This window comes from Cynocephalus volans, chromosome 10 (genome assembly GCF_027409185.1).
Source record: "Cynocephalus volans isolate mCynVol1 chromosome 10, mCynVol1.pri, whole genome shotgun sequence".
NCBI classification, from domain to species: Eukaryota; Metazoa; Chordata; class Mammalia; order Dermoptera; family Cynocephalidae; genus Cynocephalus; species Cynocephalus volans.
Genome location: NC_084469.1, coordinates 53,176,540 through 53,188,592, shown reverse-complemented (window position 1 = coordinate 53,188,592; position 12,053 = coordinate 53,176,540). Strand labels below are relative to the sequence as shown.

The window sequence follows — 12,053 nt, the reverse complement described above, 5'->3', positions numbered from 1 at the left end:
CTCACATTTTAATGGCATCCCTCTGGCTGTTTTGCTGGAATAAATTGTAGGGGACAAAGGCAGATGATGTTACAATACTAGTTTCTGCAAGTCTGTGAGGGGCCATGGCTGGTATTTATGACTTTCCTCCTTTATACACACTCCACGTAGTCCTCTCCCTCACCTAGAACCTCAGCTGGTTGGGTTCCCGAGGAAGATGGAAGGGGGATGGCTGATGAGGAGACACCTAGCAGGGTCCAGCCCAAGCAGCAGGCACACAAGCTGGGAAGAGAAGAGCTAGGGAGTGGGTGTCTGGGGTCGCAATGGGAGAGCTGGTCCAACTGCAGGTGTTCCTGAGTGAGTTTATATTGCATGCCCTGCTACGATCCAGTCTGGGTGGAGTTTGCATGTGAGCCTGTGTGCCCCTGGGTTTGAGCTTTGCAAACCTACTCTGAGCACCTGCTGAGTCTGGTCTTGTGTGGGTGGTGCAGGGGACACAGTGGTGGCCAAGACAGGCCTGGTCTTGCTTTCAAGGGCTCACGGTCCCGTGGGGGAGACAGACCTGTCCCCAGACGGGGACCACCTGGTGTGCAGGGCTGAGGTGCGGGGGAAACTGACCCAGCCAGGGGGACAGAGAGGACTTCCTGGAGGAGGGGATGGTGCAGCTATTACTAAAAGGTCACCTTTCCCAGTGTCACAATTGTTCTCCTGTATGACCAATAGATAAAGTAGCCTTGGCCAGACGACTAATAACTCCAGAATGACCTATAATCTAAGCCTTCCCTCTGTGTCCGACAGGGAAAAGCCCAAGCTCCAGGGACTGTCAGTCTTAGCAGTGACCCCCCAGGTGGGTCAGAGGCCTGAGGAACCTCTCTCAGCATGACCAGTGGCCCCCCCATTCTGACCAGTGTCCTGGGTTAACTTCTCCCAGGTAACCAGTGACATCTCCCTCCCCACAACCCCCCAGCCAGCGATCTGGGGATTTTGTTCCAGTCTGACCTGGCTTGTGAGGAGCCTCAGGCACTCTGATCTGTGACACCCCCCAGAATGACCTGTGACCCTCCCTCTGACCAGTGGCTGGGCTCTTCCTCCTTCCCCCAGGTGCCCAGGCCTCCTCCCCTCCCCCATTCACCTGCTCCTGCCAGCCCGATTCTCCTCCCCTCCCCCCAAGGCTGGGAGGGAATGAAGGAAAAGAGGGAAGGAGGAAGGGGGGTGGCATTCCTGGGATTCCCTGGATGGGGGGAGAGATGGAGGGCCTTCCAGGGAAGAGCAAGCGGGGGATAGAGCACCCCGCAGCCCCCATTCCCATCATCACGGAGGCCTAGGCGGAACTGGGATTTGAAGACTATTAGAGATAAGAGATTGAACTGATCAGTTCCAGGCCTCCGGTCAGAGGAGGAAAGCAGCCCGGAGTGGGGCCGTCTCAGCACAGACTGGGAGAAGCTGCCCCAGGCCACTGGTCAGGCAGGGGGTCCCTGGTTACACGGGAGAGGCCGGTGCGGGCCACTGGTTGTACTGGTTTTCAGCCGGTTAAAATCGACCAGGCAAGCCCAGGCTACTGACCACAGTGGGAATAAGTCCCCAAGGCCCCTGGTCAGAACGAGGGGGAGAGGGTCCGCGACCGGTGTGATCCCAGGTCAGGACACTGGCAAGACTGGTTGGTCGGGCTCCCCGCCGCGGCGCTGGTCACCTTAAGCCGCCGGGACAGCCGGACAGCCCGGGGCTTGGGGACGGAGGGAGCCCCGCGCCTGGCCGTGCGCTGGGAGGTCCGCCGCGGGCAGTGGGAGGTCCTGGCCGCGCGCCCGGGCTCGCGGGGACAAGGGGGGCTGGGAGGGCGGGGCGGGGCGCAGGGGCGGGGCCGAGCTGCAGCCCCGGCTCAGTCGCCGCCGCCGACTTGAACATGGAGCCCCCGGACGCCCGGGCCCCGCGGCTACTGTTGCTCGCGCTCCTGCTGGCGGCTCACCCAGGTATGGCTCGGGCTGAGGGCAGGGCAAAGCTGGGAGTGGCCCCTGGGGACCCCGGGAAGGCAAGCAAGGGGAAGGGACTTACACCCACCCCAGAAAGCAAAATCTAGGCACCCCAGGGAGAAGAGATATGGGAGCATTGGGAGGTACCTCCCAATGCGAGACTTGGGACAGCCAGGTAGGACAGCTGGGGACAACACAACAGTGGATCAGAGATAACCCCAGAAGTCAGCTCTCTCCCCACGCAGGATCCTGGAAACTGGGCCCCCATATCCTCCTCCCTCAGACCCAGGAGTCCAGGTCTCCAGTGGCTAGAGTGGCTTCCTCCAGGACCAGAACACCAAAACCCCAGGGCTCCCCGCTCAAAGGTTCTCAGCTTTTGAGAGGGTCAGAGATCCCTCAGAGAAGCTAGGGACCCCATGACTAGAAACCAGCAATTCATACCCATTTGAGGGTTCTCCCAACCGAAATGCACAGTTTAGACTCTATAAAGAACCCGCCTCCCTCAGGAAAGGGCTGGAGCACCAGCTCTGGGCAGTGACTGTGGAACAAAGTGTTTCCGAGTGCCCCCTTCCTGGGGCCCCAGATAAATCCACACACCTGTGTGGTGGTGAGAGGGGAGGAGGCCCTGAGGAGCTGGGGACAGAGGGATGAGAGAGATTGGGGAAGGGAGAGGAAATCTCTTTGCCTATCCTTGCTGTTTGCAGCCCTGCCCCAGCCCCAGGCATCAGCCTGGCCCCGTGCCCCCTCCCCTGGGACAGGCTGGGGCCAGGGGTGCATGACTGGGAATCCAGGCCCCTTGCAGAAGCATGGTAAATAGTCGGTCCCCAGGGGTAGGACTGGGCCGAGCCCAGCTGGGCGGGGAAGGGAAGGGAGGTTCTGAGAACAGGGAGCTCATGCCAGGATGCCAGCCCAGAGGGTGAGAGAGCATAGTGGTTTCCCCCATGAAATGCTGTGTCCACCAGGACCCTGACAGGAGTCCAGGCCCCCAGCTCCCTTCTCCCTCCCCTGGGTCTCAACCTTATCCCGTTCTGAGGTAACTCACCTTACCCCCTATGCCGTTCTATCAAAGAGACAGGGGAACCAAGGTGCGGTTAGGGGGCTCTGGCGCCAGGCCGGGCAGGTCTCAGCCAGCCTGTCCCTCCCACATTCCTAAAACCTGCCCAGCCCTGTCCCCCTCACCACCCCCACGCACCCATCCCGTCTCAGTCTCAGCTCCAGGCCCAGCTGCAGCCCACATCCCAGCCCCCACTCGTGAGAAAGCAGAAGAGACCCCAGGAGCTGAGAAAGATGGAAACTGAGAGACAGAGACCCAGAGAGAGACAGAGACAGGCACTGAGAGATGGAGACCCAGGATGAGAGACACAGGCAGAGATGGAGACCAAGAAGGAGAGAAAGGATGATTCACTGTGTCAGGCACTGCCCAGGGTGCTGGAGGGAAAGGAGTGAGCCAGACCTTGCCCTGCCCTCGAGGGGCATTTGCTGTAGTGGGAGAAGCAAGGGCAGACAATCTTACCCCAGGGACATTGAACGAAGGCCACCAGGGCCCTGTGCAGCCCAGGGGAAGAGCCCTTAGCTCTGCAAGTGAAGGGAGAGATGAGGGAAATGCTGACGGGGTCTGAGGCTCAGAAGCACAGAGATGAGGGATGAGGGAGAGAAGAGCTGAGTCCCAGGGGACCTGGACTCCTGGGTCCTGGAGGAGACGCCCATGGGTCAGGACTTCTGGGTCCTGGAGAAGAAGGATTCCCATCTGGAGGGCTGTCCCTGTTGGTGGTGGTAGGTAATAGCTCAGTTACTCTCCCACAGGTGCCCAGGCCGAGGTGCATCTGTCTGTGCAACCCCTGGTAGAGGTGATGCGAGGAGAGCTTGTCACCCTGGACTGCACCCCTTTGGAGGCCCATGACCATTTTGTGCTGGAATGGTTCCTTGTAAGTGCTTTGGGCTGGAGGTCAGGGGGAGATGGTGGGCTGGGAGTCAGGGCGCAGTGGGCTGCAGACATTTATTCCCTCATCAGAACCTGCCAAGAGATCTGCCAAACTGCATTTCCATTATACAGCTGGGGAAATTCAGGCCCAGCAAGGGGAAGGGACTCTCCAAGGTCCCAGGTGTCTGGGCATAGCTGAGTAGAATGAAGAAGTTCTCCTTCTGAGTGCTGGCTCTTAAGAGAAAGACCATTCAGAGACAGACCCAGCAAAGCAAGAGAGTAGGGGACAGAGTTAAAGAGAGGAGAGAAAATGACAGACATGATGGGAGGGGGAGAGATGGACAGAATAAGATGGAGGAAGAGAGAAATTAAGAGAGGAAAAAATGACAACAGAGAGGCAACAGATGGGGCAAGAGGGGGTGGCGAGAGGGATAGAGGGACCAGAGAGAGATAACAAGAGGAGACAAGATAGACCCATGGAGCAGAAGACAGAAAGCGTAGGGCCAGCCCGTGGCTCACTTGGGAGAGAGTGGTGCTGATAACACCAAGGCCATGGGTTCGGATCTCTATATAGGGATGTCCGGTTGACTCACTTGGGAGAGCGTGGCGCTGACAATACCAAGGGTTAGGATCCCCTTAGTGGTTATCTTTAAAAAAAAATAGAAAGGGCCATGGAGAGAGACAGAGGGACTGGGGGGGGCGGGGGAAGCGGGCAGACAGAGCTGAGACCCTTCCCTGCCTGCCCACAGACTGACCGCTCTGGGGCTCGCCACCTCTTGGCCTCTGCGGAGCTGCAGGGCTCTGAGCTCCAGGGCACAGTACACGACGCCCGGGGCCGCAGCCCCCCTTACCAGCTGGACTCCCAGGGGCGCCTAATGCTGCCCAAAGCCCAGGTGGGAGATGAGCGGGACTACATTTGCGTTGTAAGGGCTGGGGCAGCAGGCACTGCCGAGGCCACTGTGCGGCTCCGAGTGTTTGGTGAGTGTCCCCCAGTAGGGGGAGGGCAGCTAGGGACCCAGAGAAGGGGCTCCTTGACATGAGCATCTTCTCCATAGCAAAACCAGAGACCATCGAGGTCTCCCCCAACAAAGGGACGCTCTCTGTGATGGAAGACTCTGCCCAGGAGGTACCCTGGGGACGGACCTTGATTCTAGAGTTCCGGGGGAGGAGTGGACAGGGGACTAGATATAGACACCTGGGTAGTAAAGGAGAAGGGATTAGGGGTCGCAGATTCCTGTGTCCTAGGAATGAGAGGGCTGGGGGGCCCAAAATCCAGGGTCCTACAGGGCAAAGGGGCTGGAGGCCTGGGTTTTTTAGTCTGAGTAAGGGACCGGGGGGGGGGTCAGACTTCTGGGTCCTCAGGAGTAGGGGGTTGGGAGCCCAGTCTTTTGCATCTGAGTAGGGAGAACTCTGGAGGGAAGAGGAGACCCAGACTTCAGAGTCCTGGCTTAAAGCCCACGGTCATGGCTGTGTCTGCCTCAGATTGCCACCTGCAACAGCCGGAATGGAAACCCCGTCCCCCAGATCACATGGTATCGGGACGGGCAGCGCCTAGAGGTGCCCATGGAGATGAACCCAGGTGAGCAGGCAGGAGCCCAGCTAGACCTGGGCTGGGGGCAGGTGCTGGCTGGCGGCTGGCTGACCACCTCCTCCCTTCCTCCCAGAGGGCTACATGACCAGCCGCACGGTCCGGGAGGCCTCGGGACTGCTGTCTCTCACCAGCACCCTCTACCTGCGACTCCGCAAGTCCGACAGGGACTCCAGCTTCCACTGCACCGTCCGCTACAGCATGCCCTCGCTCCAGCACAACCACCTGGACAGCCCTACCTTCCGCCTCACCCTGCACTGTGAGTCCATTCTGGCCCTAGACTGTCCCAACCTGGGACTCCACACCTCACTGAGGCCTGACCCTCCAAACCCACCTCATGCTGAAATGTGTGCTGGGGCTGGCCACTGACCTCTGAACTCTGACCTCAAATGGTAGCATGAGCCCCATTTATACTTCTGACTCCTGCGTAGCACCCTGAACCCCGTGGAGTTTTGTGACTGAATGTTGTGCTCCACGCTCTCCTGTTGAATTGGGTCCCCATGTGATATCTGGCCCAGAATCTCACACTGACCTGTCATATTGACCTCTGCCCCTTGACCTGTACTCTCAGTTTATCTCAAACTGTGACCTCTGGTGCCCAATTTTAGAATACGTGTGAACGTGGGCCGTGAAACATATGACCTCTAGCCTTTGGCCAGCCGTAGCCCTCCCCTTCGATGCAGAGTTGACCTCTCTCCCTTAACCATTCTTGAGCCATCCCCTGATCGTGATTCCCATCTCCCCTGCCCTTCCCCATAGATCCCACGGAGCATGTGCAGTTCTGGTTGGGCAGCCCGGCCACCACAGCGGGCTGGGTGCGCGAGGGTGACTCTGTCCAGCTGCTCTGCCAGGGGGACGGCAGCCCCAGCCCAGAGTACACATTTTTCCGCTTTCAGGTGACCAACCCCACAGTCCCTTTGGAAACCCCAGCCCCTGACCTCTGTAACATACTAACCTGCACCAACTTCTAATGTCTGACCTGGGTGACCCCCGGTTTAGCAAGGCACCTGACCTGGTGGTTCACAACTTAAGAGGACATCTGATCCCCGATTTGAGAGAGTCCTCACTTAGCAGGTTACCAGACTTGGGTGACCCCTTACCCCTTACTTGAAGGGGTCTGGCCTAGTATGGCACGAACCTGGTGACCCCTGATCTGGCATAACTCCACTGGGCCCAGTGCCTCCTGAGCCTGATTCCTCACCCCTGGTCACCCAGGACAAGGAAGAGAAAGTGCTGAATACAAATCTTGAGGGGAACTTGACCCTGGTGGGGGTGCAGCGGGGCCAGAGTGGGACCTACGGCTGCAGAGTGGAGGACTACGATGCTGCAGATGACGCACAGCTTTCCCAGACCCTGGAGCTGCACGTGGCCTGTGAGATCACTGGGAGGGAGGGGGACCCTGGCATCAGCCGCCTCCTCACCCTCGTCCCCCACAGCCCTGCAGTTGCTTTGGCATGCTGAATATTCTGCCTCCAGTCCTTTCTGTTCATTGCTATGGTGTTTGTGCTGGTTCTCTCCCCCTAGGTCCCTACGCCTGCACCCTCCTGTCTGTCCCACACAAGGCAGCCAGAGTTCTTTCCAAAGCACAGACCTGACCCTCCCCTGCTCAGAACCTGCCATGGCTCCCCAGTGCCCTCAGGAGAAAGCCCAGGTGCCTCATCACAGCCTTCAAGGCCCACCTGGCCAGCTTCGGCTTCAGTTGACCTTTCTCCCCGGTCAAGGCTATCCCCTCACACGCTCTGAGCTCCTCTCCTCATTCCTGCCTTAACTTCCCATCCTCCCTACCATCTATTTCTAACCAATCTCTCGGTTCCCAGGATTCTAAGAAGCTTTCTCAGTTCACTTGCACCCAAGCCCTGGGCAAAGGCTCTGTTCCTCCTTGGCACTCCTTACATATCCCTTCCTGGGCTAGATCCTGCCCCAGATATTGGGGACACATCGCTGATCAACACAGGACAGTCCCCTTCCACTAGAGTAGAGGAGACAGATGGTAAATGCCAAACAAGACAACTTTGGTATCAACAGTGTATCTAGAGGGGATCACTGATGAGACAGAGGAATCGGCCAGGGAGCGGGGATTATTTTAGATGGCGGGTGTTGCAGTCTGCGTCTCTAGGAAGCATATTCTGACTTGGAAATCTGTGGGCAGGAAGTGTATGGGGAGTACCTTGGGATCCATATCTATTGCAGGGGATGGGGAGGTGAAGGAAGCAAGACTGGGCAGGAAAAGAAGTTGGGCTGCAGTCCAATGAAGGCCTCAGTTGGCTCACAGGGCACTTGGAAGCTGGGATGGCCCTTCACAGTTGTCCCTATTTGAGGTCCCCCTGGTGAAAGGGCTGGGCCTTTATACCCTCAGGCCAACCAGCCATTGGTTATGTGCTGCCCAGGGAAGGGGGCGTGACCTTGGGCAAGGAGGTCTCTGTAGCTGAGGCAGTTCCCAGAGAGGGCTGACAGCTGAGGGCTGACAGCTGTCATCCTTCTCAACAGCTGGGGGAATAAATCCTTCAGTGCTGCAGGGGAGATCTGGGTGTCCACAGCAGGCAGTCAGGGAGGCCTCTGTGAGAAGGGGACATTTGAGTGAGAAACCAAAGAGTAGAATCAGAAATGCGAAAGGCAAAAACAAGAGTATCCCAGGCAGAATGAGCAAGTGCAAAGGCCCTGAGGCAGGCCCAACTTGGTATACTCAAGAAAAACAGCCAGAGAACAGGGTAACTAGAGCTCAGTGGGTAAGGGAGGCGGGTGGGAAATGGTCAAAGAGGTGGGCAAGCAGGATCTTGCAGGCTGCGTCAAGGAAGTTGGCCTTGATGCCAAGGTTTCCAGGGAGCCACTGTAGGGTTTTAAGCAGGGAGGAGGGCTGACCAGTGTGTGTTTTGAAAAGATCCCTCTGGCTGCTTAGTGGAGGATGGACCGGAGAGGACAAGGATGAGGAGCACACCAGTGAGGAAGCGGTCAGGACAACCAGAGCCAGGGCTCAAAGATGGAGAGAAGTGGGAGGACCCATTTTGGGGGCAGAGCAGATAAAGACTTGATGAAAGGATTGGGTGTAGGGTGTTGGAGAGGTGAAGGCAAAGGCTTGGGCTTGAGCAAAGGTTTTGGGTGGTAAGTCACAGAGGAACCCCTCACACTCCAAGTTATCCATTAACTTTACTTAGACTCATATGTCTGGTCTGTAGAAAAGTGGCTGAATTCAGCATGCATTTTAGAGTTAGACTCCTAGATTTTGGTTTCATGATCTAGATGGGAGGATGGAGAGCTCATGGCCACAGGGAGAATGAGGAGGAACACATGGTGTTCTCTGCTTATGATCGTTCATTAATGTCTGCACCCCTGGCAGTCCTGGGGAACCCCTCGCCAAGTGGGGAAGGGGCTAGGAAAGGTGACAATCTGTAACTCTCCTCCAGACCTGGACCCCCTGGAGCTCAGCGCCAGGGAGGAGCTTTCCTTACCCCTGAACAGCAGCACAGCCGTGAACTGCTCAGTGCGAGGCCTGCCCACCCCCACCCTACGCTGGACCAAGGTGAGAGTCAAGGAGCCACGCAGCCTGCAGGCCCTACACCTGCACCCTCTGTCTTCCGTGGACTCCTTGCCCTCGCGACCACAGCCCTGCTTGGTCTCCTCTTCCTCTCCCCTCCCTAGAACTCGGTGCCCCTGGGAGATGGCCCCGTGCTCCCACTCAGCTCCGTCACCTTCGATTCTGCTGGCACCTACATCTGTGAGGCCTCCATGCCCACCATCCCCCTCCTCAGCCGCACCCGGAGCTTCGAGCTGCTGGTCCAAGGTTTGGGAGTTGGGGACAGGCTTAGATGGGGACGATGCGGGGTGGGGTCCAGAACCAACAGGACAAGTCCATGGCTGGGCCCTCTGTCTTCTTCTCTATTCCTCTCCTCTCTTTCTCTTTCTTTCTCTGTCTCTCTCCCTCCTTTCCCTCCCCCTGTGTGCCTCCCCACTTCCTTCTGGTCCCTACCACCCACAGGACCACCAGAGTTAAGGGCAGAGGAGATTGAGTCCAAGGCAGAGGGTGGCTGGAAGGAAGGAGATGAAGTCAACCTGATCTGCTCTGCCCGAGGCTACCCAGAGCCCAAACTCAGCTGGAGCCAGCTGGGTGGCAGTGTAAGGAGCCTCCCTCTCCACCCTGAACCCTTTGAGATCCAGGTACACTCCCCTAAGTCCCTCAGGGGACCCTGCCCCCTCACTGATCCAAGCATTGTGCCCCCCTATTTAGTGGGGGACTGGGCATCTTTCACCTCTGTCCTCACCCCCAGCCCTTGACCCTAAGGGGCCCGGGCCTGATCCAAGCCTCCACAGCCAGCAGCACCAGTGCCCGGAAGGCAGGGCTGGGTGAGCAGCTCCCTAACCCTGAAAGTGACCAGTGCCCTGAGCCAAGGTGGCATCTTCTGTGAGGCCTCCAACCCCCATGGGAACACCCGGCACGTCTTCCACTTCGGCACCGGTGAGTAACCACAGTGCGGGGAGAGGATCCAGGTGTGGGGCAGACAGAGCCTTGCCAGCTGACCCCCTCCTGCCTCTCTCCTGTCCCTGCAGTGGCCCCCCAGACCACCCAGGTTGGAGTGGCCGTCATGGCCGTGGCTGTCAGCGTGGGCCTCCTGCTTCTCGTCGTTGCTGCCTTTTATTGCATGAGACGAAAGGGGCGCCCGGGCTGCTGCCGGCGGGAGGAGAAGGGGGCGCCGTGAGTGGCTCGCAATCTCTGAGTGACCTCAGAGAATTACCCAGCCCCATCCCTAGCTCCAGTTCTGACCACCGCAACCTCAACCCCAACCCCAAACCCAACCTCACCCCCACCTCTGTCCATTGCCAAACGAATCACACTGTCCTCTCCAGCCCCCAAGCTCAGCCTCATCCCCAATTCTACCCCATCCCTAGCCCCAAGCCCAATCCAGTCCTCAGATCCATCCCATCTAACCTCATCTCCAACCCTGACCATATCCCCATCTCCAACCCCAGCTCCAACCTTATCCCTAACCTCACCCCTAACTCCATCTTCTCCAACCCCAACCCATAACCATCACCAAACCCAACTTCAACTGCATCCCCATCCCCAATCTCGTCCCCGTTCCTAACTCCAAACTCAATTTATAATCAACTCGCAACTCGTCCCCATCTAACCTCATCTTCACCCCCCACCACATGACCATCCTCGACTCTAATCTATAACCATCCCAGACGCATCCCCCAAACCAGCCCCAACTACATTACCTCTCCAACCCCAATGGCATCTTCAACCCTATCCCCACCCCCATTTCTAACCCCAATGCCTTATCACCCCCTACTCCATCCCCAACCCATTCCCGTCCATCCCCATCCAGCGCAAACCATCCTCACCCCTCAGCCCCAGCCCAGTCCTCAAACCACCCCACCCCATCCCTAGTTCCTTCCCACCATGACCACCTCCAACATGCTGCTGCTTCCTCCCAGGCCCTCCAGGGAGCCAGAGCTGAGCCACTCAGGGTCGGAGCGGCCGGAGCAGGCAGGCCTTCTCATGGGAGGTGCCTCTGGAGGAGCCAGGGGTGGCAGTGGGGGATTCGGAGATGAGGTGGGTGAGGGCTTTGGCCCCCTACTGAAAGGGGATGTGCTGGGCAGTGGAGCAGCTTCTGTGGGCACAGGCTGACCTCTCCATCTTCTCCCCAGTGCTAAGTCCGAGGACCCCCTAGAGGGAGGCAGTCACTGGACCTGCAGTGACTCAGAGTTGCAGGCATCAGAGAACCAGCACTGCTCACACCTCCGCCCGCCCCCGCCTTCCCTGCGTGGCCCGCCCTTCCTTCCTCTGTCGGCTGGGCAGGGACCCACAGCGGCCTGCCTCCAGGAGGGAAGAAGGAGAGTGGGTGGGTGGGAGAGGGCCTTCCTCCAGAGAGTGTGACTCTCCCAGGCCCCAGAATAGCTCCTGGACCCAAGCCCAGGGCCCGGCCTGGGACAAGGCTTCGAGGGTCGGCGGCCGCGGCTATTTTTACCTCCTGCCTCCCTTGCTGGTCCCCCACCTGATGTCCTGCTGCATAGTCTGACACTGGATCCCCGCCCCTGCCCCTCCCCATCATTTGTGGACACTGGAGTCTGGAATAAATGCTGTCTTTCACTTCCACACCACCCTGTGGCCACAGACTCCTCTGGGGGAGGAGGGAGAGTGGTGCAGGTGATTCTCCCCTCTCAGCTGCCCCTCCCTGTCCACCCACTTGCAAGACCTCGGGAGAAGCCTGATGTCATGGAGTAATAAATGAGAGAGAGAGAGCACATATGCAGAGGGAGAGGGTGACTCAGCTGGCCAAGGGTGGAAGAGATGCCAAGGTTCCAGAGGGCGCCAGGCCTGGCCCCTGAGAACTGGTGTCTGCTTAGAGGTGGGGTGCTGTCCCCTGAAGTAAAAGTTCCTGCATGGTTCCTACAGCCAAGGATTCCCTGGGAAAGGAGGGGTGGATGGGAGGAAGCCACATGAAGGGGCCTGGGGCAGTGAGACTTTCTGAGGCCAAGGGAGAGGGATGGAAAGACTTAGGGGGAAGTAGGAGGGGTGGACTGGGGGAGCTCAGAGATGAGAGGGAGCCCTAGAGTAAGATGGACAGAGAGCCTAGGCAGACAGAGAAACACAGAGAAA

General features: G+C 58.4%; 1 protein-coding gene across 1 annotated transcript; it reads left to right on the top strand.

The window, feature by feature from the left end:
- Positions 1 to 1,864: 1,864 nt before the first annotated feature.
- BCAM (basal cell adhesion molecule (Lutheran blood group)) lies at positions 1,865 to 11,529 on the top strand. Its single transcript, XM_063111654.1, has 15 exons — positions 1,865 to 1,946; positions 3,750 to 3,871; positions 4,617 to 4,845; positions 4,923 to 4,993; positions 5,350 to 5,446; positions 5,532 to 5,714; positions 6,215 to 6,351; positions 6,671 to 6,827; positions 8,857 to 8,972; positions 9,092 to 9,233; positions 9,429 to 9,565; positions 9,761 to 9,905; positions 9,998 to 10,142; positions 10,889 to 11,006; positions 11,102 to 11,529. Exons 1-15 carry the CDS (start codon positions 1,880 to 1,882, stop codon positions 11,105 to 11,107), a joined length of 1,872 nt encoding a protein of 623 aa, XP_062967724.1. The 5' UTR covers positions 1,865 to 1,879; the 3' UTR covers positions 11,108 to 11,529.
- Positions 11,530 to 12,053: the final 524 nt, after the last annotated feature.